Genomic DNA, 11,309 nt, shown 5'->3' with positions numbered 1-11,309 from the left:
TCCGCTTCTCTGTACAACACACTTTATTTCGGAAAACCAGAAAACTTAAAAGAAAAACGCCAACCTTGCAGAAATACTACACTCATTGATTTGTTTATTTTGTTCTATGCGATCATAGAGTTTTGGTTGTGGAATATAATATATATTTTTTTGCTTGTTTTGTTATTTTTTCTGTGTAATTTGATAGTTGAAATTTTGAGACAAGGATTTCAATAAATATATATATTTGTGTATATGCTTCCATTAAATGGTACTAATTTTGGAATGGTTATCGTCTTCATAACGTATGCACACAGTGATGTTATCTGTGTTTTTTTTTTTGTGTTTTCAAGGAACCAAACAATTTGTCTTAAATAATAGTTTAAACTAACTTTGTAGAAGCATGTGAAATAATTGAGATGATTTTTATTAAACTTCATTTACTCTTTCTTTAAGAGCAGTTGTTGCTTTCTTTGACGAACTGTATTTTGATTTTGTTTTTTATTAATTGATAAATATGCTCTCATCCAGATGTTATCAATGCACTGGTTATCTCAATTACGATTTTATCCACTGGAATTGGTTATCCACTAGTTTAGAGACTGTTAAGCTAGATTCATTACTCAGAACTTTATCGTTGAAATTTAGCCCAAAGATGATTAGTTTGTTGTGTTACTTTAATCTGTAGCTTTTTAATGTCAGTTATCTTTTCATTTGCTCAAGTTTTTGTTTGCATATTGTCTGTGTATTGTTTTTTCTATTCTAATTCTTATCAATCGAAATTTATCTGCTCTAGCCCACTTTTTTTTAGTTGGAAAACACTTTTACTTTGGCTGAGCCTTTGATTTCTTTTGTTTGTGTCAATGTTTTTTTGTTGTTGTTATTTTCTGTACGTTTTCGATTGACCTTTGGTTCGGTTCGGCCCCGGGATGGAAAATTGGTGGCCAGAATTCCACGAACCAAAGGCCAATTTGCTTCCAAACATACACACTCGCGCGAAGAAGTTATAGTCAAATTTCTAGTCTGATTGGATTGACTTGTTTTTTGTGATGTTGTTTTTTTTTCTTTTTGGTTCAAGTTGCTTTACACTCGTTCTTATTGGTTGTGGTCGTTATTCTCTGTTGGTTTCAACCAAATTATTCGTTTGATTGCATTTAGTTTTTGCCGTTTAAACGTAGTTTTGTTCTCTTTGTTCTCTGTGTCCGAATGAAGGTGTGGTTGCACTTCATTGCGTTAAAATGTTTAAAAATAACATGATTTGTGTTGTTTTTTAGGGGTTTCATATACATTACATATAGATTCAAGTGTCGTGATAAAATAAATGCCTCATTTTGTATATTTATATCATCAAGTTTAAGCTTTCAGGTTACTTTTAAAGCATTTTACAGCTCACTACTTTTGGAGAACGAACCGAAGTTGCCTTGGGATCGTTTCCGGTTACGTTTATACATAAGCTCCGAACGGAAGAACCTGCACCTTTTCCCGCAGGGTCGAGAGCTTTTCGGCAGCGTCTAAAAGTTGTCAACCACTTCCGGGACGGCGTCTGTCCTGTCCGCCAGAGGTATCGTCGGCTCACACATCATTTAATTATTTCTTAGATGAAGCTTTTTTGTTATCCATGATATGTCTCTAAAAGTGTACGTTTCATATCAAACGGAGAGCTTTCATGTTTCATACCACTTTCCCAGCATAAAAGCTTTCCAACACCGCGGATAGCTTTCGCTTCTTGGAGTGTGCTCCGAACCGAGCTTGGTGCTCGAATGAAACGTTTCGGGCTGCTCGAAAGCTCAACTCGAACTGAAACGTTCGAACTCCAAGTCGTTCGTAGAATCTCCTCAAATTTGCAGAATTTGGGGCCTCCTCATATACGGTTCTTCTGCTGCTTGTTCTGACTTGTTCTCCTTAGAAGAGTTCAGTTATTCTCTGTATGGCTGTTGTGTGTTTCGAACAATATTCTGAATAAGTATGAGACGGTTAGTACAATTATCTCTATCATCAGATATTTCTGGAGTACGTCCACTATTTAGCTGTTGTTCCTGGAACAGTAAAACTTACCATAAATTCCTTACTCTGCTAAACACCAACAATAGAGTAATATTTTGTTTGTTTGTTTCAAATAGCACACAATTAGTGCTTCGGCATGGTGCCGCATGTTCTCATCGATTCGAAGATTCGAAAATTTCGCAGGGAAAATGATGCTCAAGATTGTTCAGAAGACTGGAAATTTTGTTATTTTTTGTTGTTGTTTGTGTGGGGAAACTTTCGCTATTCTACTGGCAATAGTAGTAGTTATGTTTGCATTAGCCACTACAAAAGTGTAAGTGTAATTTACATCTGTATGCATAAGAAAAAGTTACAAGTATAAATATATATACCTAGATGTACTTGTGCCGTAGTCCGTTGTGGGTGCGCCTGGTGTCCGTCATCGTTGATGTCCCGGGAGCTCCGATTGTCGAGCCGCTACTGTTGCGTGCGTCCTGTCCGCTTAGAACTTCACGTGGAAGCCCTTCTTGGCCGCGATCGGGAGCTTCTCACCTTCCAAGAATGGGTTGGAACTCTGCAAAAAAGATTATTAGAACTGAGTATCAGCTAGAACTAAGTTAACAAACCTTCTTCACGTGGAACTTCTTCGCGACCAGGTTCTTGTGCTCCTGGGTGTGGAACTGGCGCGCGATAAAGTTCTCCAGATCCGAGTCCATCGGCCCAGAACCGGACTCGCTTTGCTGCGGGGCCGGACAGTTGAACATGTGCTCGCCGTCGCACATGCAGTCCTGAGCCGCCTGGTACTCCCGACTGAAAGCCGCCGTGTTCTCAAAGTCCATCGTGCAGCCCTGGTCCTCGGTGTACCCCACGGGGCACGGGTTCGGCGGGTTGCAGTAAGCCGGCAAGCTGGCGTCGGTCTTGACCTGCGGTTTTGGTCGCTGGGGACCCTCCCCTGCACCACCGGACACGTACTGGTGACCCCACAGCGAGCTGTGCTGCAGGAACTCCTGATCCCGCTGGGAAGGATTCGGATTACCCTCCAGCAGCGCATCGTAGTCCAGCTGTTCCGACTCCAGATCCTTGCTAGCGCGCGCCATCATCGCCAACCGGCCCGGGAACTCGTCCATCGGGTCGATGTACGAGTCGGCCGCCTCGGCGATGTCCTTGCCCATCCGGTCCACTATCTCACGCAACAGCACGTCCGACAGTAGCTGATCCTTCAAGCCCGCTGATAGGTATGCTAGCGCGCCTGGCGCACTGGCAACCATCAGCGAGGCCAAAACAAAAAAGAAATACATCCTGAATGGGTGCTCACGGAGAGGCACCGGGGTTACTCCTGCAAGAGAAAAAATGTTGTTTTTTCATTCAAAGATTTCTGGATTTCGTCAATCGGGGTAACATTGGGTCAAAGTGATTTGTTTTACGATTTTTGTAATTACTCAGAATTCTATCAATGAAACTTAATACTGGATTGTGTTTTTTTTTTTTTTCAAATTAACTGTTCTTTATTGAAAATCCAAAATATACAATCTGTCCATAACCTCAAAGTATGATTAGAAAATTACAAAATTGTGTTTTTACAAGTTTTTTGTTGTTCCATCGTGTATCTCGCAAAGATTGCTCAAATTTACCTAAACTTGGTGTACCATAATGCTTTAAGTTAAAACTTATTACCTCGCCTATTAGAAAGAGTGCTGCCTTCAATCTACTATCCTTACTATCAATATCCGTTGCTAATATTTCTTCAGGATCATCGATCATAATTTTTAATTTTACATTGAGTACATTCTTTAGCCAAATCCAAATAATTACTGATCCTGTACAATATTTTATCCTATGCTCCGTAGTATCGATAGAATTACAAAAATCACAAATATTGTTTTCTACACCTCTAACGTTATTTCTAAACTGCTTAGATTTTGTACAAATGACGTCATTCATTACTAAGAAAAGAGCCTCTCTTGAATTTGATGTCAAAAAATTACTACTAATGTTTTCCCAAATAAGCTTCCAATCAAGATCAGGGTTTTCTTGAACTACTTTTGGTACAAATATTTTTTCTGATTGTAGAAATCTATAAATTGACTTAGTTGTTATTAAATCTTGATATAGAGCAATACGCGTAACTTCGCTCAGCCATTCTCGTGTTGCTTTTGTTAGAGAAGTATTTTGACATTGTCTACTAATCCTAAACCTCCATCACTTACATCTAAGAACATCTGATTACGGGTTACAGTAAAAAAATGGTTATTCCATAGAAACATCGAACAACTTGAATATATTTGAGCAATATGCACTTTATTTGGCGGAAAGTATAAATGTATTTAATACCCAAATTTTTTGTATCAAATTCAAATGACGCGAAGAATGCAATTTTAAACAATGTTTTAATTTTTGTATAACAGAATCATAATTTAATTTAACAGTTCGAGAAAAAGAATTTTCAAAATAAACTCTTAGTATTTTTAATGCGTCCTTTTCCGGGATTAAATGCGGACCGGAGACACAGTTATTTAACCGCATAAAGTGCGATTTGTTAACGTTCAGTTTTATTTTAGAGTATATACTAAAATGTTGGGATGTCTATTCTTTAAAAATCACGTTCTTTGGACAAATCCTGTCATTTTGGCAACTGTTAAAAGTTGAGGTCCGAGTTAAAATGTTTTTAATGTTTGAAAAAATCTTTTCCAACGTTGCAGCAAGTCAATACAATTCCCTCGAACGGATTTCAATGGCATTTGAGCATTAGTTTCATTTAATTCCCCATAAGGGCTTTTCTTGTTTGAACTTGATTTTGTATTCTTACTTAATCATTTTTAAAATCATTTTTTTGGTTGAAATAATTACACAGAAAACAAAAAAATGTGAATTTAGTATTTGAAAAAAGAAACTTGGATTGTTAGATGAAAATGTACATAACAAAACTTAATTTAAATTTAGAACAGTTTTAATTTTTTGAAGTGTATATTTTTTTAGAATTATCAATCAAATTGATATTTTTTTTCGATTGCATAAATTTAAAATATTCTTTTCAGAATGATTTTCAAAATACTTTAAGCTTTAAAACTATTAGCAATTTCTTCATTTTGATATTAAAGATGTTTGCAAGTATTTAAAACATTTTTAAAATGTCTTGAAAAATCAGGGAACAAGACAATGAGTATTATATTAAGTTAATTATAACAGGGTTGTTCATTGGAATCGTCAAAAACAACTTAAAATTGAAATGAATCGTATACACATTTTTTTAAGTTCTGCTCTTTCTGTCTAAACACTTGTAGCTAGGGCGACCAATTTTCCCAGGTTTTGAATTTCCGGGGAAAAGGGGATTAATATTTATGAAATCCCTGGAATTCCCTGGAATGGAATTCTTTTCGTAGGACTGTACATTGTTTTTTTTTTAAATGAAAATTTAAAATGTCTCCAAAGGAGTTCAAAAATAACGTAGGACGCAGAACGCAGGAAAATGCATTTCAACTGGTTTTCAGTTGAATAAACTTTAATTTACATTAAAAATGTTCAAGTTTTTAAAATAAATATTTGTTTTGACCCCCTGATTATTTAGACAAACATTGAAGAGGGGGGGGGCATAAACTTTGAAAAATATTTGCAACAACCTAAGCTATTTTCTTTCATGTTTTCAAAAAAATCTTTTTTTTAATAAAATTAATTTTATTAGGTCCTTTTTGGTACTGGGACCTGGATAGGACCGAGTCGACTTTTGTAATTACATTTTTCTTAATGCTAAGAGTAATTACAGAGATTTAAAAAAAATCCCTAAAATAAAATGATACCAGTCAATTTCAAATTTTAGTTAAGTTTTGAATGTCTTATTTTATATAAAATATATTTAACTATGTAATTGTCTTTAGGTTACTTCCGCCAACTGGGTAAAATTTGGAATACAGGCTGAAAAGGTACAGGAGATTTCAGAGCAATTAATTTTAAATCGGTGTACTTGTTTTGATTCCTGTGTTTGATGAAAAATAATTAAAGATGATATTTTTTTCAATTTTAAAATTCTAATTAGAATTGTAATACCCAGTCTTTAAAAAAACATAAAATTAAGTAGAAAATATTCAAAGCGCCAGGTTTTTTGCGGATCTTTGAACTAAAATTTAAACCATTTTCTCTAATAAGTCAAATTAAAGCCGATATTTGCCGAATACAAATGTTAATGCTTTAAAATTCGGATTGCTTACTATGTATTCAACTGTTCATCTATTTCTACAACCTAATCTGAATTTCCAGACCAAAATCTGATTTTTTTATATTGGGAATTCCCGGGACAACTTACGCGAAGCTCCAAGGGGGTCAAAAAAGTTGGAAATGCAACTTCAACCGGCTGGTTATCGGCGAAAACTCAATCGATTTGGATGATTCTTGTTGCATTCGATCCGGAAGGATGTCAAGAATCACCTTCAACAAAGTTGATCATAAACAGATGCGTCGATCCTATGTTACAAAGAAAAAAGGCATTTCCGGGCAGCCGGTGAAATTGCATTTCCAACTTTTTTAACCCCGTTGGGGCTACAAGTGTTAATAACTTGAGAAACTTTAGAATGGTTTGGATTTGTAGAACATTTATGTTATTCTCCGAAAGCTTTAAAAATAACACGTTTATGATAAATGTATTAACGTGCGTCAAAACCTCTTTTTTAAACTGTTTACATCTACCAAATTAAAAAATCAAATTCGAAATATTTGATTTAATACATTATCTATGTGAGTATTAATGCGTTCCCATTGTCGAATGGAAAACCCCCCAAATAATCACAGTGGAAATGGGAAAACCCCACGACTTACTCTCGGCTTAGCGCCTAATTCTTCCAAAGTGCGACTGCCACTTATCGCACCACATTTCGCTATCGATAAGCTTTTAGCCTGAAAAACGTTCCAAGAACCAAAAACCGTGGGTGGAAAACTAATAGATCTCACGTGCCGCTCCACCGGACGAAAAACCATCTGGCATGATAAATCTCACCTCTCACGTCACCACCGCGCCGCTACGGAAGGATTCAGGTTTCAACGGCTTGATGACGTTGACAAAATTGGATTCTGGGAGAGTGGAGAGCTACTCCACGTAGGCGATCTTATGAATGGAAAATGGAAACAGCTCGTGGTGCCGAAAAATGCCCACCTCCCTTGAAACACTTTTCAGTAATTTATCAATGGGAATGGTTCTAGGGTTTAAATTTTTGAATTGTAGATTTGTTGAATTGCTTTGAAATATTTATGAAATTTATTATTTTCCATTACCTGTTGATTGGATTGTAATAATTTCCACAATATTGTGATTTTCAGTTGTACAACATTTCCTGGAAACTCACTGCGTAGGAAGCAACCAATATCCTTGGAGTTGTGATGACGTCAATGGAACGGATGCAATCAGAACTTTTCAAGCGTATCATAAACAGATGCATTATTTTTCAACCTCTCAAATGTAGCAAAAACAAGAAAAACATTCAACATCCTCCCCCACCTCCCCCACGATATCGACTCTCAAAACGCTAAACGAGAGAGTTTCGTCACTTTCAGCTCCCACGTCAGCACGAAAAACAGATCGATATTCCTCTGTTGACAGATGACTTCTAACTTTTCACCAATACATTATTTTTTCTAGAACCACTTCTACTGATTGCATCATTCAGCGATATTCTTCATTCGATTCCCACCAATTATCACAATAAAAACCTCAAACTTTAAATATCAAAATCTCTTTCGGGTAAACCCACACACTAACACTCACCAACCCACCCCCAGGCAAATTTTCCGAATTTTCCCCCCACACTAACCTTTAACACGTTCGCAGAGCTGGGCCTGTGACTGACTGGAGGACCGACAAGAGACTGTCGCGGAGAGTTTGGACTGGCAGTGCGATAAGCCGAAACCGTGGAAAACTTACGGCCCCAAAACTTGCACTCTCTTTCTCTCGTTGGTCGATGACGAAAGCTAAGCGTGGAAAATGGAAGCTTTTCCGCTCTCTCACGTGTTTTTTCGTTTGTTTGTTTGTTGTTAGGAGCGTGATAAGGGCGCAGGCGTGATGTGAAAATTGTTGGACAATGGGAAAATAAATTGTTTTTGTACAAATTTCAAATGCAGCGAGCAAATATGTTAGGATGGCTTCATAATAATTCAGTAGAATTTTATTGAAACAAAACAACAAAAATGATTTGATAAATAAATAAAAAATAATTTAAAAAAATTTACATACTTAACTTTTACGAAAGATTTTTAACTAAAGTAGATGTGACCCGAGAACCGTGGTGTAGGGGTAAGCGTGGTTGCCTCTCACCCGGTCGGTTTGGGTTCGATCCCAGACGGTAGCGGTGGCATTTTTCGAGACGAGATTTGTCTAATCACGCCTTCCGTCGGATGGAGAAGTAAATGTTGGCCCCGGTCTAACCTAAAGGGTTAGGTCGTTAGCTCACTTCAGGTGTAGGAGTCGTCTCCCTGGGTCCTGCCTCGGTGAAGTCGCTGGTAGGCAGTTGGAATAACAATCCAAAGGTCGTCAGTTTGAATCCGGGGGTGGATGGAAGCTTAGGTGTGCTTTTTCAGACTTTGCTGAAACGACCCTTAGTTGCTGAGATATTGCCATGCAAAGTTTTAAAAACAAGAAAATTGATGTTTTCTGAGTTTCACCCAAATAACCCATCATTTTTTAATGTCGCTATCTCAGCAACTAATGGTCCGTGTTACAATGTTAAAATATGAAACATTCGTGAAATTTTCCGATCTATAATTTTTTTTAAAGAATTTTAAATCAAGACTAACCTATCAAAAGGGTGTAATATTGAATGTTTGGTTCTTTTGAAATGTTAGTCTTGATTTAAAAACAACCTTAGAGTTGTTAGTGAGACATCGATTTTCTTGTTTTTAAACCTTTGCATGGCAATATCTCAGCAACTAAGGGTCGTTTCAACAAAGTCCGAAAAAGCAAAATATAGAGAATTTTCTCAGCTTTCCAAAAATATTTTTTTCATAAGTGGGCAAACATGGGCACTATTTTTTTAAATCAATAACTGCGACTATTTTGAAAAAAGTTACATAAAAATGGCTATAACTTGAAAACGGTGCACTTTATCAAAATTTCAATAAAGTACTTTTTGATTGCAAATTCAATTTTACATTGAAAAATAAAATTGAAAAATGTTTTCGATTTTAGAAAAAAAAAGTTTTGATACAACTTGGTCAAAGATTTTTTGTCTTCTAAAACATATCAAAAAATAAAAAAATAGTGTTTTTTTTTTTGCAAATCAAGTTTTAGTGACAAAAAGTGAAATTAAAAAGCACTAAGAAATTTTTGCGTGTATTAATTTTTTTAACTGTAGTCCATATCCATACCTACAATTTTGCCGAAGACACCAAATCGATCAAAAAATTCCTTCAAAAGATACTGATTTTTGAATTTTCATGCATCATTTTTGTATGGATAGCTGCCAAATTTGTATGGAAAATTATATAGACAAACTAAAGATGCAAAATGGCTTCTTTGGGCATAACGAAGGCACCAAAAAAGTTTTTGCCGGATTAAAAAATACAAAAATAAAAATTAAAGAAAAAATACCAATTCCGTAGAGATGAAACATTAAATTTTAAAATGTGTTTAACCCTTTACAATCCAAACTATCCTCCCCTACACGAGCTTCAATCTAAAAATTCTCTAAAACATCAAAATCCAAAGAATTTCCAAAAAAGTGCCCACGAGATTTATGGATGGTCCACGTATTTTAAGGAGGGACCATGAATTGAATCATGATTGATTTTTTTTATTGATGGAATGAATCATTTGAATAAAACTTCAAAACTGATCATAAAACTGTTCTAAAAAGGTATTTAGGCCGTTGCCAATATTTTTCAAAATTTATGTCGCCCCCCCTTCAAAGTCGGCCTGAATAATCAGGGCGCAAAAAAAATTGTTTAGGAAAATCTTCAAAATTTTAAAGAAAATTAAAGTTTAATCAACTGAAAACCAGTTAAAATGCATTTTCCTGCGTTTATAGCCATATTTAACATGTTTGAACTCCTTTGAAAACATTTTAAATTTTCATGTAATACCAATGTACAGTCCCACGAAAAGTTTTTTTTTTTTGCGAAAAAAAATTCTGTTGATATTTTGAAAACATCAAAACATTCATCAAAATGTTGAAACCTAGACCCGTAATTTCAATTTTTCTAACTGTTTATTTTTTTGCCTTTTCGTGTAAAAAAAGAATTCACAAAAAAATAAAATTTATGCGTGCAGAAGGGTTTGCCCAGCTTGAAATACTCTTGCTACTTGTTTATAAAAGTAAATGTTCAGAAAATTAAAAAAATCTTCTCAGTAAATTTATTATTATTTTGTTTGTAACCATTAATATTGACATTTAACGGCCTAAATTGAATCTCAATTTTCTTGCGTTAGTTTTCAAGAAAATTGGGATCCAAAGTAGGCCTTTGCTCCAATTATTTTGATCACACAAGTGACGATTTGTGTTTTTTTTAATTTTCTTCATTTTTGAGATTTGTTTTTCTTCAGTTTTGTGTCTGATTATTTAAGTCAGACACAAAACTGAAGAAAAACAAATCTCAAAAATGATGAAAAATAAATAAACACAAATCGTCACTTGTGTGATCAAAAAAATTGGAGCGATGGCCTAAATTGGATCCCAATTTTCTTGAAAACTAGCGCAAGAAAATTGAGATTCAATTTAGGCCGTTACTAATATTCTGAAGCTTCTTAGACGCCTCTCAAAATCAAGGGGGAAATATATTGTTAGGATACTTTAAAAAATACTACTAGATGCATGTTGATTTTATTGCACAACACATCAATAACTGCTTGAATTGTAGAAATTGTTATATCAAAAAAAGAAAAAAACGAATATGGCACTCACCTCTCTAACAGTAGCTAATCGACACATGTATCGAGGCATGATTCCTTATCGCGCAACGATAAAATATAGTTCAAACGTGTGCACGAAACAACCAGTCGATCAAACTCATTAATCAATCACATTTTATTTCTCATAACTGCGGATTACTCCCCCGCACAGGGTATCGCCACTCAACTTTTCCAATAAAGCCCAAGCTAACACACCGGCCTCTGCAGCCGAACTAAACCTGTCCCAAGCGCGTTAATATTTGAACAGCAAACTCCAAAATCCACCATCCGAGATATACCTAAAGTTGCTCATCGTCTTGTGAATGGATATCTGCTCAGCTCACCAACACCAGGACGGCACATCCCCTTCTGCAGCCATAATTCATTTCGTCCCACGCGCGGAAAAATGCTCGAATCCACCACCACCCCACATCAGCCCTACGAAGGAGCGGTTTGTGCACGTGCGGAAAAACTGCGACACAAA

At 35.8% G+C, this 11,309-nt stretch overlaps 1 protein-coding gene across 3 annotated transcripts; it reads right to left on the bottom strand.

The window, feature by feature from the left end:
- On the bottom strand, window positions 1-11,075 carry LOC120415972 (uncharacterized). 3 transcript variants are annotated; one of them, XR_005605285.2, is made up of 4 exons: window positions 7,758-7,894; window positions 2,589-3,298; window positions 2,355-2,536; window positions 1-2,286 (listed from the first exon to the last, which is right to left on the bottom strand). XR_005605285.2 is itself a non-coding variant. In XM_039577622.2 (3 exons), the coding sequence occupies exons 2-3, from the start codon at window positions 3,258-3,260 to the stop codon at window positions 2,465-2,467; spliced, it is 744 nt and encodes a 247-aa protein (XP_039433556.1). In that variant the 5' UTR covers window positions 3,261-3,298; window positions 10,839-11,075; the 3' UTR covers window positions 1-2,464. The 3 variants fall into 3 exon arrangements, 2 of the variants coding, with proteins under 2 accessions (XP_039433556.1, XP_039433555.1); XM_039577622.2 differs by lacking the exon at window positions 7,758-7,894 and adding an exon at window positions 10,839-11,075 and having other exon boundaries at window positions 1-2,536; XM_039577621.2 differs by having other exon boundaries at window positions 1-2,536.
- Between the last annotated feature and the right edge of the window lie 234 nt (window positions 11,076-11,309).

This window comes from Culex pipiens, chromosome 2, assembly GCF_016801865.2.
Source record: "Culex pipiens pallens isolate TS chromosome 2, TS_CPP_V2, whole genome shotgun sequence".
NCBI classification, from domain to species: domain Eukaryota; kingdom Metazoa; phylum Arthropoda; class Insecta; order Diptera; family Culicidae; genus Culex; species Culex pipiens.
This window is presented reverse-complemented; position numbering and strand designations above follow the sequence as displayed.